The sequence below is a fragment of the Leopardus geoffroyi genome, chromosome C2 (assembly GCF_018350155.1).
Source record: "Leopardus geoffroyi isolate Oge1 chromosome C2, O.geoffroyi_Oge1_pat1.0, whole genome shotgun sequence".
Taxonomy (NCBI): Eukaryota; Metazoa; Chordata; class Mammalia; order Carnivora; family Felidae; genus Leopardus; species Leopardus geoffroyi.
Genome location: NC_059333.1, coordinates 108,057,364 through 108,074,561, shown reverse-complemented (window position 1 = coordinate 108,074,561; position 17,198 = coordinate 108,057,364). Strand labels below are relative to the sequence as shown.

The following is a 17,198-nucleotide window of genomic DNA, read 5'->3' as shown; positions in this document are numbered from 1 at the left end:
CTGCCTGTATCTGCCACTTTGCCATGCCTGGGAGAAACAGACTCTCCCTTATTAATCTATGAACAATTTAGAAGGAATGAAAATCAGAGTTTATCAAGTTCATGTTACTATCTTTATGTATTGGCATTTGGAAATGTCTCTAGTCATTGTTTTTCATTATCACACTCTGGCTTTTAAAGCCTCCAAAACAGTCATTTTGGCAAAGGAGCAAATACCAGCAACTGCGCAAAAACAATGGGCCTCCCTTTGTAATGTGATGTGGGGAAAATATTTTTTTTAATTTTCTAACAGGTGCTGCGCTATGAGTCTGACTCATAAAGAGAGTAATTATACCTCTTTTCTGAAGTGAACCAGTAGAGAGAGAGCATACTGAAATTAATAAGGAAAGCATGACTTGGCTTCACTCTCTCTATCTGAAGAATTCCTGATCCTGAGAGGTCTTTTGTTTTTTTTGTTTTAAATGAATCATTGCTTCGTGAAGTAGCACAGGAGTGCGTATTTGTCTTTGTGTCAAAAACAAGGACTCTTAGCAAATTGAATCTCATCCTACCTGTAGGCAATTCAAGAAAGATAAAATCTTGAGAGCTTGATAGTGTAGAGCAAGAATAAAGCCTTCTTACAGATTGGAACAAAATTCTTACCAGCTTCAACGGGCAGATAAAATGCATTTCAGAACCAACGTTCACATAAAGAACTTTTTAGTATTCCAGCCCTCCATATAGGCAGGGTGGTAACTGTGTAAACATGCCGCATTGTGTGAAAATGAGATCCCATTGATTCTTGTGGAGCTTTAGTGATAGTATGAATCAGAACAAAAACCGCCTTCTCATTCCTTAAGTGGTGAAAGGAAGGTGGGCCAGGCCTGAGGAATGACAATGAGGTAGTGTGACAAAGACCAGCTGAAAACAAGGGTGAAAATGGCCAGATAGGTGCACTTTAATTTGAATTGCAAAGGGTAAATGTGTGATGTTGAATATTCAGCACCTGTAGTTCACAGAGGGATATAAAATTGTCCCAAATCCAGTTCAACTCAGAGAAGATTGTGTTCACTCTCTTCTCTCTCTCTCACTCACTTTTGGAATATGATATAAAACAATAAAAAAATAAAAAAATAAAAAAATAAAAAAAAAAAACAACAGGGGCTGACCAAAAAGGAAATTGCATGGAATTAATTTAAGAAGAAAAATTCCAAAAAGTAGTTGCTAGTCACTATAGCTCCTGGCGTTCCTGCATTTCCTTAAATCATTCTCGGATCACTCTCAGCAGTTTCTTTCCCCAGCCTCTTCACTGATGCACTTTATTCAGCTTCAGTGAACTGACAGGGTTGCAACGGAAGGACACCCACTTACACACAGCAGAGTGTGGGGGATGCCTTCGCAATCTGCGCTGTTTTGCGGCTGACAGTGATACTGAAGATTTGTTGGAGGTTCTCTTGGGCATCAAACAAAATTACAAGCAAATAAATAAAACCTCCATGAAATCAAATCTTGTCACTGGACATGGAGAAGGACAAGTTAGCATAGACAGCTATCACCTCAACAGGTCATTATTTGAAAGGGTATGAGAGTAAGCATGGTCTAAGCCTGGAACTTAAAACCAGGAAAGTGTTTATGGATCGAGTTTGGATCCGTGAGTTCATTATTTCTTTTCAGTGACACCTACAACTACAGAGAGTGCAAATAAAACTAAGAATCCATTGTATCCTTTGGTGTTATGGCTGAATTGCAAACCTCTCAAGTTCATATGTTGAAGCCCTACTTCCTCCTATGACTGTATTTGGAGATAGAACCTTTTAAGAGGTAAAGTTAAATGAGGTCCTAAGGATGAGACCCTAAATGCAATAGAATTGGTGTCCTTATAAGAAGAGGAAGAGACACCAGTGGTTTGTATGCATAGAGGAAAGACCATGTGAGGCCACAGAAGGAAGCAGTCTGCAAGCCAAGGAGAGAGACCTCAGAGAGACCAAGTCTGCCAACACCTTGATCTTGAACTTGCAGCCTTTAGAGCTGTGAAAAAATAAGTTCCTGTGGTTTAAGCCACCCAGTCTGTGGTATTTTGTTATGGCAGCCCAAATAAACTAAGACATTGGGACACTTTACAGATATAATGCCATCCCACTATGGTATTGAGTTGTAGCCCTGGATCAAGGAAAAGGCCAGAATTCCATGGAAGTCTGACATGCACACCAAAATTGACCTCTCTGTCAATTTCCATCTCTCTTGTGCATTATACTAATAGCACAAGGCATAAAAGAACCATCCATTAGATTCAGGCTGTTAGGTGCTCTGAAAAGGCAAAAGTGACTCACAGAGCTTCTGCCCTTAACTCTCATCATCTGGAGAAAGACAAGATGAGTCAGTACTCTGATACAGGTTATAAGAAAGGGCTTTTGGAGACAAGAATGAATAGTTTAATTTGGGGGTCAGAATTGTGGGAAGGACAGAAAGGAGCAGGGAAGGTTTCAGAAAGAGGGAAAAGTTTGAGGAAAACTGTTTTGGTATCTATCGGTGTCTAACAAAGCACCCCAGACTACTGGCATGAAAAACCACCAATTTATGCCACTCAGAGAGTCTGTGGGTCAGGAATTTGGATAGAACACAATGTGGGCAGTCTCTTCTCCATACTGTCGGAACCCCAGTTGGCTGGGAGTGACTCAAACAACAGAGTGCTGGAAGCATCCACTTCTAGGATGGCTTCATGTGCCGCATACCTGGAATGAAGGACAGGTTCAGCTAGAATGTCAACCATAGTACCCCCAGATGACCTCTCCAGTGCTGCAGCCTCAGGGTGGTTGACCTCTTACACTGAGGTCCAGGACTTCCATATCTGGTGCTCCTAGCACACAAGGCAGAAACTGCGTGGCCTTTTATGGCCTTCCCTCAGAAATCACATAGGAACATTTCCGCTGTGCTCATTGGTGGAAGCAGTTTTCATTTAAAAGGACAGGACACAGACTCCACCTCTCTGTGGAAGGAATAATCAAATATTGTTGCCACATTTTAAAACTGTCACAACCTCGAAGCATGACCAGGATTTCAACAAACCTCATGTACCAAAATTTTATTGGCTAAAATTTTTTTCTGATTTCACATGGAATGTGCTTTCATTATTTAAAAGAAAAGAGGGGCACAAATGTCCATCAAGAGTTAAATGGATAAAGAAGATGTGGCATACACACACACACACACACACACACACACACACACACACACACACACACAATGGAATATTACTCTGCAGTCAAAAAGAATGAAATCTTGCCATTTGCAACAATGTGGATGGAACTAGAGGGTATTATGTTAAGCAAAATTAGAGAAAGACGAATATCATATGACTTAACTCATGTGGAATTTAAGACACAAAACAGATGAACATAAGGGAAGGGAAGCAAAAATAATATGAAAACAGGGGAGAGGACAAAACATAAGAGACTCTTAAATATAGAGAACAAACTGAGGGTTGCTGTAGGGGTTTTGAGTGGGGGGATGGGCTAAATGGGCAAGGAGCATTAAGGAAGACACTTGTTGGGATCAGCACTGGGTGTTCTGTGTAGGGGATGAACCGCTGGATTCTACTCCTGAAATCAGATTGCACTATATGCTAACTACTTTGGATATAAATTTTTTAGAAAAGAAAAGAAAAGGAAGGAAGAAAAGAAAAGAAAAGAGAAAAGAAAAGAAAAAAAGAAAGAAAGAAAGAAAGAAAGAAAGAAAGAAAAGAAAAGAAAAGAAAAGAAAAGAAAAGAAAAGAAAAGAAAAGAAAAGAAAAGAAAAGAAAAGAAAAAAAGAAAAGAAAAGAAAAGAGGGGCACCTGGGTGGCTCAGTTGGTTAAGCGTCCAAATTCAGCACAGGTCATGATCTCATGGTTCATGAGTTCAAGCCCTGTGTTGGGCTCTGTGCTGACAGCTCAGAGCCTGGAGCCTGCTTCAGATTCTGTGTCTCCCTCTCTCTCTGCCCCTCCCCCACTGGTTCTCTGTCTCTCTCTCTCTCTGTGTCTCTCTCTCTCTTTCTCAAAAATAAATAAACATTAAGAAAAGAAAACCATGGAAAAATATAAGGAAACTCATTTATTATTTCGATAGGCAAGCTATGTGCCTGAAGTCGGTAGAAATTAGAGCTATAATAAGAAATAAGAAATAATCCCTACTCTCAAAGAGTTTACAGCCTACTAAGCCAAACATACTCACCCCATCAAGAGGTACCACAGCTAATATGTTGGTGCAATCCTTCCCAATTTGAATAAAACAAATTGAGATTATCCTGCACATACATTTTTGTGTCCTGGTTTGTTTGTTTCCCCCTGATACACAAGATAGTATGGGAATTTTCCTCGTGGTATTAAATATTCTGCAAAACTGTGATTGATCCTGAATGAACGTAGCATATATCATATGAATAGACCATTGTTTGTTTAACCATTTCTCTGCTGCTGGACATTCAGGTTGTCTTCAAGTTTTTGCTACTGCAAAATAATACCGTAATAAACATGCTTACTCATCTTTATGATCCTCTGATAATTTTCATAGGATAAATCTCAAAATTAGTTGAATTACTATTTCAGAAAGAAGGTTTTAGAAGCTCTTGACTATAGTTTTCCAATTGGGTTTGCAAAAATGCTGTCCTGGTTTACATTTCCCTAGCATAAGTTGGAGGAGCGTCAAGCAGAAGACCATGTGGAAAGCAAGCCTGTTCTCTAGGTATGGGGTAGAGAGACTTGGCCCAGTCTGAATTAAACTGAAAAATACTGAAAGAAACCAGAGGCGAGTTATAAACCACAGTCAACTAATAAGTAGCATGGGCTTGGCAGCTAAGAAGATAAATTCTGGGAAATGATTACTGCAGAGTCAGGGTAAATGTAAAGGCTTCATCGGCTTCTAGCACAGCTTTGGGGTGATGTTCTGAAACCAAGTGTGACTTCAGGAACACTCAGAAACCTAGGTTCATTGTGGGTGTGAGTTAGGTCTCCTTAGGAGGCAAGCGACAGAAGCCAACCCTGGCTAAGCTAAACCCAAAGGGAATTTACTGGAAAAACAGTTGATTTCTCAATGACTGGGAAATCAGGCTCAGAAACCGGAACATAATGGACAGGAACTGGGAAACTCAGTGGGCAGGAAGCAGCATAAAATCGAGGGTCTAAGACACATGACCTCTTAGCAGGGTCACCTGGGTACACTGCTGTGAATAATGAATAAGCTCCAATTGGTTTCCGTCTTTTGATGACTTGGCTCAAATTTCAGATTCCAGGGAAGGCAAATCCAACCAACCTCACCAGGTTCAAGCACTTGCCCTGGGGCCAGGGACAGGAAGGCACCTTGACTAAACAGCTTCCCATGTGTGGGAGAGGTAATTACCAGAGGTAAATCAGGGCACAGCCAGCCCAAACCAAAAACTATCTACCATACCATGTCACCTGGTGGGGAGGAACACCAATACCTAACCCTGAACCCAAATACATTTCCCACCTCTGCCTTCCTACTCCACTCCACCCCACCACACCCCACCACACCGAAGTAGGAATCAGTGGGAATGACAAGAGACCCAGGGTCTATTAGACTTTGATTAAGGGTCAAACGGGAAGTTGTAAGTATGAGCCATAATGCATGGTGCTTGATGGCAGGATGAATAAATAATTAAAACAAATTATCCTGTTCTACCTTGAGAGGCTACCAGAGTATTAGCCTATTCCCCTCCCCACTTCTTTTTTGTTTGTTAATCAGTCTTTGCCTGATTAAAGGCAAGCAGGAAACAAGCGGACTGGAAGCAGTCTCAACAGAGGGCCAGAACCAGGCCCTGCACACTGCCTTCGGCTAGGCTAGAGATCCCCTTCTGCCTGGTAAGCCCTATGCAGAAGAGAGAAGCCAAAAGAGATTGTCACCTAGCTTTGTTTGAGGGGGATGCCAAACATGGATCAGGACATGGTGTCATGTTAGGAGGCTGGCTATCCCCAAGAGGACACCCCTTAGGGCAATATCTCCCAGTCTTGTTATTCCTGCTAGCTAACAGTGGATAAAAATGAGGCCATTGGCCCTGAAGTTACCTCTGGTATTTGGGAACAGGAAGAAGAGACGAGATTCCTTCCGCAGATACCTCCATCATCAAGCCAGGCAGTGACAGCATGACAAAGGGGACAGGTAAGTTTTAAGGACAGAAGCAAAGTAACACAAGTCTGATTGCACTTGGGGGATATGAAAAGTCAGGGTCAGGGAGGAGTTCCTAGGATGGGAGAGTGTCATAAAGGGGAAGAGGTACCCATGAAGAAAGGAGGATGGTCAGGAAATGGCAGAGTCCACTCTTTCTGGAAAGAGGCCAAGAGACTTGCTTGGTCTCAGATCCCCATTGCTTCCCTTACTGGGGGAATCATCTTAGGGTGTGACAGATCAGATTTCTTAAAATATTCCCTTTGCATCATCAGGAAGGTAGATAATTAGCTGCTCCCTTGACATGGGTATTAGGGTACAAGGTGGGGAGAGTGGTCCTATACTGGTTGCCAGAGTCAACTTCTATGTTCAAAAGCATATTTAAAAAAACAAAAACAAAACTATAGGATCTTTACATCTGCAGGGCAGTGGCAAGATCTCAAGAGTTCCCAAGAAAACCCTTTCAGCCCCTTTGAGGAGAGTGGGGAGATGTCATTTGTGGGACGGCCTTGCTGATTTGGGGAGGGGTGGCCCAGTCAGTCAGTGGGACCAGGGTCACAGCAGGACCAGAAGGAGCCCTGGGGATAGGAGGGGTTATGGTGGCCCTGCCATGTGGAGAATTTAGAAACTGCCACACCATAGGATAAGTGCAAAGACATTTAGGTTCTGATTTTTCTCATGAGGAACACTTCAGTATTTTTTTCTGAAATGCCAAATTATCTCTAATTTTTTTTCTCCATGTTCCAGTGTTTTATTTGCTTTGTGTGTTTGGGGTAACTAAGTGCTGGCCCCATGAGGCCTGACCAGTGGGACTTTGCTAACTGTGAGGAGGCAGCCTGGATATATCACAGCAAGAAGTAAGTCTAGACATGAAGCGTTTCCTGCCTGGCACCTGTGAGTCACCAGGATATCTCCCCAGGGAAGAAAATGTCCATCCTGGACAGGCTCTGTGTCCCCCATGGGGATTCTCCAGGGGAAGCCCTCAGCTCCTTCTGAGGAGGCAAAGGCTGAAGGACCAAGAACTGGCTAGATATCTGAAGAGGCATCTGGGATAGACTATCACCCAGAACCTCTGCTCTGAGACCCTTAGTCCCGCTCAGGGGGCCCCACGGCCAGAGTGTTCTATACTCACCCTTCAAGCTCTGGGGCCTGGGCTCTCCTGGGGCCAGCCTTCCTCCACGGAGGCCCTTCTCTGCCTTTGCCTGAGCCCAACCCTGCCCTCCTTCCTGCCCAGACCATTCCCACTTCTGAATTTATGTGGCACTTAAGTTCTTCCGACCTCTCAGCTGCTTTGCTGGTAGTTACCTTTTCTTTTTGATTTTTCATGTTTTAGTCTTCTGTCCAAAATCTGTCATATGTTCCATGGGGCCAGGAATCATGTTTTCTTATTTCTCTGTGTGTCCCCCACACACCCTGACACAGAGTAGGTGCTCCTCTGTGTCCCTTTCTCCTCCAAAACCTTTGCTGATAACAGTTATATATCACGTTCACGCATTATCCAGACCAATGGTTCTAATCTTTCCAGGGTAATCATATTTCTTGAGAATATTGTGAAAGCGGTGACCCTCTCCCCAGGAAGATGCACATAATCATGTAGAAGCAAAATGCTCGTGCTAGTAATTTCAGGGCTTTGCAGCCCCACTGAAACCTGCCCAGCAGTTGACTAAGCTAAGAGCTGCTGTTTGGGGGCACCTGGGTGGCTTGGTCGGTTAACCATATGACTTCGGCTCAGGTCATGATCTCACGGTTCATGGGTTCAAGCCCCGCATTGGGTTCTGTGCTAACAGCTCAGAGCCTGGAGCCTGCTTCAGATTCTGTGTGTCTCTCTCTCTGCCCCTTCCCTGCTCATGCTCTGTCTCTCTCCTCTCTCAAAAGTAAATAAACATTAAAAAACAAAACAAAACAAGAGCCTCTGTTTAAACTGGTTCTTTCAACCATGCTGCAAGGCAGCTGCCACGGGCATTATGACCTGTGCCTTGCAGGTGGGAAAAGTGAAGCTGGGAGAGAGACTCCTTCAGTCTCTCTGCTCTGAGTGCAGAGTGCGTGCCTCCTCGCCTGGGGTCCCCATCTCCTTTGATATCTGTTTGGCAGATTTGCCTTCAGAAGTGCAAAGCCAACATGATAAATACCTCTTCAGTCAGTATCTGTGCGTCAGCGCAGAAACTTTCATTCCTGTCATTCTTGCTTTTGTTAGGATGTCTGGCTTCTAATGGAACAGTGCCTTGCAAAGGCCAGCTCCATCCCTTGCCAGTGAGTTTCTCTCCTGGTGTCAGAGAGGAGGGTGGGATATCAACAAGCTGCTTGTTGCCTCGAATCTTTGACTTGCTTATCAGAGGTCCCCAGCCGGCTCCCCGAAGCCAAATGCAGGACGTCAAATGTGAGAGCAGCCAGGGGCTATTCCTGTGGCAGGCAGACCTTCTCATCTCTGGGCCTGAGATGCCCTGCGCCAAACCCTAGGCCTTTGCTCAGCCGTCCACCCTCCACAGGCCCCGGGGCCCCAGCCAGTAAATGATGTGATGAGGAAGGAGTCATGCCCGAAGGGGCCTTACATTACGTTCTACTGTCTGCGTGCAGTGCAGCGTGGGAAAGGAACGTCCCTCTGTGGTCATTAACGCGCTGGGCCTCAGTCACCACATCCAAAATCAATCTTTACTGCCTCAATGAGGGAAAACAACAATCCCACAGGTCCTCCGGGCCCTGGACCGTGAGTGAATTCTGGCCACCTGGGCATCCCCCAGACTCAGCTCCTGACTTGACAGAGTGTAATAGCTTCAGAAAGTGGTGGCTTGTTCCAACACCGTTTGCCGTGTTTGAGCAAATGCACTTCTTCACAGCTCCACCTGTCTGCCGGCGGCTCTGTGACTGATGGATGGCCCCGGCCCCCAGAGGCCGGGGGGGTCATACATGGGGGTTACCTCCCTGCACACCAAATTGTTCAACCACCTCTACCCATGGCTCCGGGGCTTGTCCCAGAATAGGTGTGCACCTCTCCTGAGTTTGGATGTGTTCGCTTATTAAGCAGTGAACACAACCCGCTAAGGAAAAATATGTCTTTTGTTTCATTTTGTGTTACCTTTCTCCTTTGTGCTCTTGCTGGTATGACCCTAGGCTCCTCCTAGTAGCTGTTGTGCTGTCTCCAAGGCTACAACCTCCCCCCAAAAGATACTCATATTTCTCAGAGGAAGAGCCTTACCCACTTATCTGTTTCCCCACCTCACTTAAGAAAATTCCAGTATTTGGGGTGTCTGGGTGTCTCAGTCGGTTAAGCATCTGACTTCTTTGGCTCAGGTCATGATCTCTCAGTTCATGGGTTCCAGCCCTGTGTCAGGCTCTGTCCTGACAGCTTAGAGCCTGGGCCCTGCTTTGGATTCTGTGTCTCCTTCTCTCTCTGCCCCCCTCCCCCACTTGTTCTCTCTCTCTCTCTCTCTCTCTCTCTGTCTCTTTCAAAAATAAACATTAAAAAAAAAAAACTTAAAAAAAAAGAGAAAATTCCAATGTTTGACTAGCTGTCAGGACAAAACATTTGGTCAGAAGGTATAAGTAGCTGCCTGATGCTGAGGTATGAAAACAGTGATGACTTATAAGAACAAGGGGTAGGTCTGTGAGGGAGCCTCACCAGGGAGCGGCTCACCTCATACTTCCTCTCTGCCTCCTCAGGAACTCTCCTATCTCAGTGGTTCTCAACCAGGGACAGTTCTGCCCCCAGGGGACAGTGACAGTGGTGATATTCTTGGCCGTCACAACTTGGGAGGCAGGGGAGTGCTACCAGCGTCCAGTGTGTAGAGGCCAGGGATTCTGCTAACCCCTTACAGCACACAGGACAGCTCTCCACAGCAAAGAATGATCCAGCCCAAATGTCACTTGTGCTGAAGTTGAGAAACCCTGACATCAAGTCAGCCGCTCCTACTTTCCTACAACATTCCAAGTAATCTGTGGCATATACACACACATCTGGAGATCCAGCCCTAACTTCCCTGAATCCACAGCTCCCTGGGGACCCTCCCACCCTCGTTCAGAATCTCTGCCTTGGTTACAGCTTAAGCCTAAATGACCTCAAGTTCCCCCGTCAAAAATGCACCCCTCTTCATTTCAACATCCCCAGTGCTGTATCATTTGCCCCACTTTAGGGCAGGCCTACCCAGGAAACAGCCTGGTTTTCTTCCTAAGGGCCTCCCTAGTTTATAATAGCAAATGGATTATTTCCTCAATGCAAGTCCGCTCGCTGTGTGACTCAGACGGTTGCTTTTGTCAGGTCATGAGATGGAGGAAACACCCAGTGGGGAAATCCCAAATCCTTAGCCACCCCATTTCCCAAAGTAAGCCCTAACCTTGATCCTTAAAAGGCATTTGCAGCCTTCTATCTGCAACAAATGAACTAAAAAGACAGATGGGTAAAAACCAGATCCTTTCTGTTGGACAACAGAAATACTTCACAAGATCCTTTTACAGCATCCAGTAATCATTTACTCATCTTTTGCTGGACCCGGGGATAGTCTCCTTCTCAGAAGAAAGACACCTTCCTATAAAACTGCCTTGGGCGGGACCCTTGGCAGGGAGAAGAAAGCAGTGAGATCTTTCCCGGGCATGGCTCCTAGGGATTGGTGATATCCTTAGAGATAGCCCCAATCTGGGTCACAGTGGTGCTGGACGGCTGCCTCCCTCCCACCCCTGAGAAACTCAGGCCTTCCTATAGGTTTTTCAGGCTCCCAGTCGCTGGCTGTCTGCAGGAAGCTGGCTGTGTATTTGCACTGGTGGTGAGCACTCAGGCAGATGCACTGGGCTGTCGCTGGTTCATGTTTCTTTGGAGCAGACACAGGTACGCATCAAATCTGCTACATGTGGCCTTGTCAAAACAAAGAGACATCTCTTGGCATATCACATTTACCCCAGCTTTCTAGCACTCCTGGTGACACAGGAGTGATTCACCAAAAATAAACAGTGTCCGTGTTACGCTGAGGATCTGTGTCCACCTTGGGTTTCCAGTCTTGTGGGGGGGGAGCAGCCTGCGTCCTTCTTTTCCTTTCTTCCTGAGCCTGATCCTTTGAAGGTGCTTGGTGGCTTACAGGGACCTCATGTTGGACTGTGAGTTTAAAAAAATTTTTTTAATGTTTATTTATTTTTGAGACAGATACAGAGCATGAACAGGGGAGGGTCAGAGAGAGAGGGAGACACAGAATCTGAAGCAGGCTCCAGGCTCTGAGCTCTCAGCACAGAGCCCGACGCGGGGCTCAAACTCACGGACCATGAGATCATGACCTGAGCCGAAGTCGGACGCTTAACCGACTGAGCCACCCAGGCGCTCCTGGACTGTGAGTTTAAACTACAGATGTTTGTCAGAAGTGCCCCAAGCATCCTGGGATGTCCTGCTCAGAGCTAGCATTTACCAAGTGTCGACTCTTGCAAGGTTTAATTATGTCGCCTAATTGAATCCTGACAAGGATCCTGTGCTCGTTTTACAAGACAGAAACTCCACTTCACCACACCTGGGCCACGTAGACCAGCTTAGGATAAGAGACCAAATACCCTCACTCCCCAACCCCGTTTGAGCATCCATCAGGCATTTGCTCTCTGACTGGTTTGATTTTTCAAGGATGTTGCTATTTGAAACGCTAGGCCTCCCAGTGGGAAGACGCCACCAGGGAAATGGAAACCTTGGGCATGGCTGGCCTGGGGTGGTAAACAGCTAGCGGGTGGTGGGGAGCAGTGGGCTGTGGGAAATGCCAATCAGCTGTGCCAGCAATTCTGCTTCTATTTCCCCAAGAAAAGCTGAAATCTAGGATTTGGTTTAGTGGAGTTTTTTTTTTTTTTTTTTTTTTTTTTTTAATGGGAAATCCTCTAGTTTTACATGTTGACAGTTGATTTAAAAAACAAACAAAACAGGGGCGCCTAGGGGGCTCAGCAGGTTAGCATCCGACTCTTGATTTTGGCTCAGGTCATGATCCCTTGGTTCGTGAGTTCGATCCCTGTGTCAGGCTCTGCGCTGACAGTGAGGAGCCTGCTTGGGATTCTCTTCCCCTCTCTCTCTCTCTCCCGTTCTCTCTGTCCCTCCCCTACTCTCTCTCGCTCTCTCTCAAAAAAAAAAATAAACTAAAAAAAAAAAAAGCAAAACACAAACAAAACAAAACTTGTTTAATACCCTGCAGGTGAAATAACACGTTTGTGAGCTGGTTTGCAATTTATAGGTTAGGCTTTCTGCTAGATACAAAAATTCAAACACAAACTACAACAGGACCCCCCTTTTTTTTTTGTCGTTGTTCATGAAATGCACTTTTTATTAGAATGCATTAAAATTTTCAAAAATTCAGAACAAAGTTCTAAAGATATAAATGCTTAGGTATTTTTGTCACTACATTAATTTATCATATTAACATCGCCTTCTATTCCTAGGACGGTTTCCACAGGGCATGAAGCTGGAGGGTGTTATCTCTGTCACTGTTCACGAGGCAGCGGTGAGGTAGGCACCATTACTTCCACGGGTGCTCACAAGGACACTGAGGCTGGGAGAAGCCCAGTGACTAACTCAAACCCCATGACCATGTGCTGGCAGCCTAAAACCCAGCCAGGGCTTTCCAACTCTGACTGTGCTTTGCATTCAGTAAGCCCTGATTTTTAGTTTCCCCCACCAGTACGACTATACCGGTAAGTATTCTTCACTCCAGCCACATAATTTTTTCCCGAGTGAGCTCTGGTCATTAAGCAGAAAAGAAGTCATAAACACTCCTTGAAGCTAGCTTTCTTTTTAAGGGCCAATAAGGTAGAAAGTGATGTCTCTTCCCCTGGGGTGGGAGGACCTGAGAGTGAGTGGAAGGGGAAAACTGAATGTCCCACAAATGTTTGCAGCACTGGGGCATGCTCCAGGAAGGGGCCCTGTAGCTTTTCCAGATGGTGTCCAACTTCCTTGGAGCAACCAAGGCCCATGCAGGTTTGACTCCAGACCTTGATCTTTATCCATGCTGAATCATAACTTAGGCAACCTTCCTAGATCCGCAAAGCGATTTGTCCCCAATACTTTTGTTCCATCAGGACAATGTAACTCAGGCCGTTTTGCATCAGGAACTAGTCACTACCAACTAATTTGCTCTAATCCCTTGCTTATCAATCCTTATTAAAAGGGACTATTGGAGTTCCTGCAGGACAGGCCTCCACAGTTGTTACAACTTGGATCAGCCCTCAGATTCTAATTGGTTTCTTCTTAAAAGGCCCAAGCCCTTTTATCCTGTAATGAATGTTGCAAAACACTTTTGAACAAAATATAATCTTTTCATGAGGTAGTCATTACCTCATGCTAACCATTACATGTTAATATGTAGAGAGAATAAAATAAAGCAGAGGCATTTCTCCTATTAAGAAGGCTTTCTGGGTAGTGTGAGAACCTTCCCATATAAGGTACTTCTCACCAGGTGGTATAAAGAGCATCCGGGCTTAGAGGCTGACCCATTTCATCACCTTTGCAACTGTTTGTGGGAGACAATGTGCAGAGAATGTTTATTATTGGAGGGAGCCCTGAAAGACAACATCAAGGGGAACCACAGTGCACATACGGAGTCGAGTGGCCTGGAATTTGATACCCAGCCTTGCACTAGCTCACGGTGTGGCTGGAGACAAGTTGAGCTCCTCATCTCTCAGACAAAATGACCCCTGGGGGCAGGAAGGGCAAAGTGGAAAGGGCAAACAAGAATAACATCTACTAAGAACCCAATGAGCTGCCAGGTCGCATCGCTGGTATTATTACATGAGGCCTCGCATGTAATGCTCACAATAGGACATCGGGATCCATGCCCCAGGCCACGTGACTTGTGGGTGGTGTGGCCAGAATCCAAAGCTGGATCTAGCAGACCCTAACATTGAGCTCTTTCCACAACTCAGTTCAGCACTTCTCAGACTCTGCCAATGAAGCATCTTCAGCAAGAGAAAAGACTGAAATACCTTGGATTTGTTTGTTCGGAGCTCCCACAACAAAGTACTACAAACTGAGTGGCTTCGACAATGGAAACGGATTGTCTCACAGTTCCGGAGGCCAGAAGTCTGAAATCAATGTGTTGACTCCGTTGGTTCCTTATGAGCCTATGAGAAAGAATATATTCCAGGCCCCTTCCCCAGCTTCTGGGGGTTTGCTGGTAATCTTTGGCACTCTTTGGCTTGTAAACACATCATCCGAATCTCTGCCTCCATCTTCACATGGCATTCTCCCTGTGTGCGTGTCTATGTCCAAATTTCCCCCTTTTTGTAAGGACCTACGCTACTCCAGTATGACCCCTCTGAACTAATTACACCTGCCATGACCCTCTTGCCCAAATTGGTTCACATTCTGAGGTAGTAGGGTTTAGGACTTCAACAGATTTGGTGGGGTTCAATTCAACCCATAACACTACCCACTGCAGGACCCTGATGGGGTACCTAACGGCATCGGCCGTAGCATAACATGTCTTTGAAGTGTTGTGCATTACCTTTAAATTCATGAAACGGAGTGCTCTACTCCATTGTTACATCACTATTTAATACAAAAACATTTCCGAAAAGTCTGCGAGTAAAATTAGTGATCCACAAAGCTGCTCCATGTTGATCCTAGGGATCCAAGACCCCATTGCCGGGCCCCTATCCCACATTTTTTCGTGTCCTTAGAGGATATTCATACCAAGTATGGAAGCCCCCCAAAGCAGAGACACTTGTAAGGAGGCAAAGGCACATTTAACCTAAACAGACATGAAGACTGTTGACTTAGGGCTGAACAATTCACAAGAAACCATGTGAATTAAATACACAGAGAAAATATGGAGCATCCCTGACCAAAACCAACGAGGAAGCAGACCAGTGTGGAAATGCTCACAGAGAGCCCTGTTGGAACTGCACAGCTGTTTTTCATTCTCTTCTCTTTCCTTTTTAAAGGAAATCAGCGTCATATAAGCACTGTTCATCCTGTTTCCCCAGCACAATGGCTTTTGAAGAACATGCTTTTGAAGTGCAGGTACCGTGGTGTCTGGGGACAAAGATGACGGTTGTGGCAGTAATAGGCTTCGTAACACACTGATCAGATTCATATTTTTCTATTACAGTAAATGTGCCTCTAGTAATAGAACTTACCAGCAACACTAACCATGGCCACGCTGTTCTTTTATTTCCAAAGAAATAACAGTTTCAAAAGTGACAAAGGACTCTGACAAAGGCCTAGCAATGGGAGCCAGAATGACTCAGTGGCAAGAAGGCCTTCTCGGTGTGGCTAGTTTATGGCCCCGCTTGGTTCATGACAGGAAAGCTGGTTGAGCCGATGCTTTTCCACACCCTGAGGGCCGGCCATCAGGCCTACGGGGGCTGGCTGCACTCTTACCCGAACTCGAGCCAGAGACAGCCTCTGATGGACAGAACTCAAAAGGCAGCACCAGGAACCTTGACAGCATGGAAAAAGAGACGGTGTTCTGCTTTCATCGCTTGAAAACATGGAGGCCACAACGTTCCATACTTTTTCCTCTCTGTTAGGGGAAATAACAAACTTTACAAAGGCATTCGCTGTCCACTTAGAAGAAATATCTGTCAAAGTTTGACACCAATCAAGGAGAAGACATCTCCAAAGAAGGGGTATCCTGCAGGGTACGGCCAGCCGACAAGCTTGGAGAACACACCCAATCTGGGTTATTGCTCAGGGCAGCCATGAGCCTGGAGCTGCGTGTCTAGAAGTCCCTACCGATCACTGAGTTCTAGAAGCTACGCTAAGCAAGCACAGAATGCCAAGAGGCACTCCAGAGAGACTCAGTGTTAGCAAATGTGGGTGACAAGACCCCCGAGTAAATTGTGTGAGGGTGGAAGAGGGGGATCCGAAGGGGAAGGAGGGCAGGGGAGTCTGAGGAACTAGAGCCTGCCGGGGCACTCAGCCCCCTTCGGCAAGAAAGCAGCTCTCTCAGGGCAGCAAGGGGCAATTCCCATCTCTGGGGAGATGAGCTTTTCTCAGAAGCCGGGCGATTTCATCAGGTTTTTCCACAGCCCAGAGAGAATATCTCATGAGATTGCCCCACTCCACTCCCTCTGTGCTAATGTCACATTTGCCAGACCTATTGCAGTTTCCTGGTCATCCTGGTAACTGGAGGCAATGCTGGGAAGGTGTCCACTCAGGACAGGCAACAGGCACTGGGCCTCAGGACACTGACATTTAAATGGAGCAGAAACTGTAAATGGTTTCTAAAGATCATGCTGCCTCTCCATTCTCTCTCCTCTCAGATCCCTGCCTGCCAGCTCTCTCCCCAGCCAGCCCACAGGGGTCATCTCCTTGGCAGCTGAGGCAGACAGAAGGGGCCAGACACTCAGCCAGGGCCTGGAGCCCACTGGCCCCGGGGCCCCACGTGCACTCTGGACCACATCTCATGCTGCCCGCCCTGCATTCCAAACCCCGGTCACAGCTCCAGAAAGATGCACATTTTAAAGCAGTACTATTGTCTGGCTTGTAAGCCTAGTTTCTGGTAAGTTCAGTTTGTGTGAATTATTGCCCCAACAGCTTATTAATGCCAGGGAAGAGACAGAAATCTAGTTCAAGGATGGGGGAAGTGGAGGAGCAGACCCCCAGGCACAGTGCCCCCCAGGCTCTGGGACAGCAGGTGGCCCTGCCACCTCCGACTAGCTGTCCCTCCTAACAGTTTCTCATGTGCCCCTCAAAGTTTTCTGAAAGCCACTGGAATTCCCCAAACCAGATGGGACTGAGCCACAGAAAGCAGGACTCAGCCCAGTGGTAATAGTGGGGGGGGGGGGGGGGGGGGAGAAAAAAAAAGGCCCTTAGGGGGAAAAAGGGGACAAAGTGGTGAAGTAGTGTAAAATTTAAATGCATTTGGGAGACTCGCCCCAAAATGACTAGGGCAGAACATCACGCTGGTTACATTAAAAAACAGAAGCAAAAACAAACCCATAAAAACTGGGAAGAGTGGAAGAGCCCCTGGTTATGATGCTCATTCCCTTCCCTCCAGTCCTCATCCCACATAGTACTGGCTCCTAACCAGCGTGTTTGCTCCCCTCCCAAAGGGGACCTTTGACAAGCCTGGAGACACGTTCAGTGGCTGCACTGGGGGACGCTTGTGGGGCA

The 17,198-nt window shown here is 46.1% G+C and overlaps 1 protein-coding gene across 7 annotated transcripts in view; it reads left to right on the top strand.

The window, feature by feature from the left end:
* Positions 1 to 17,198, top strand: part of LEKR1 (leucine, glutamate and lysine rich 1) — a 225,113-nt gene that overhangs the window by 204,623 nt on the left and 3,292 nt on the right. For 4 of the 7 annotated variants that reach the window (XR_006718605.1, XR_006718601.1, XR_006718600.1 and 1 more), the window contains 5 exons: positions 5,237 to 5,342; positions 6,056 to 6,130; positions 6,884 to 6,993; positions 12,524 to 12,775; positions 16,346 to 16,584. Coding sequence is in view for 1 of the 7 variants with exons in the window: in XM_045503163.1 (XP_045359119.1) it covers positions 5,237 to 5,319 (83 nt within the window). In the remaining 6 variants the exon portion in view is untranslated. The other 3 variants (XR_006718602.1, XR_006718604.1, XM_045503163.1) reach the window with 3 other exon arrangements.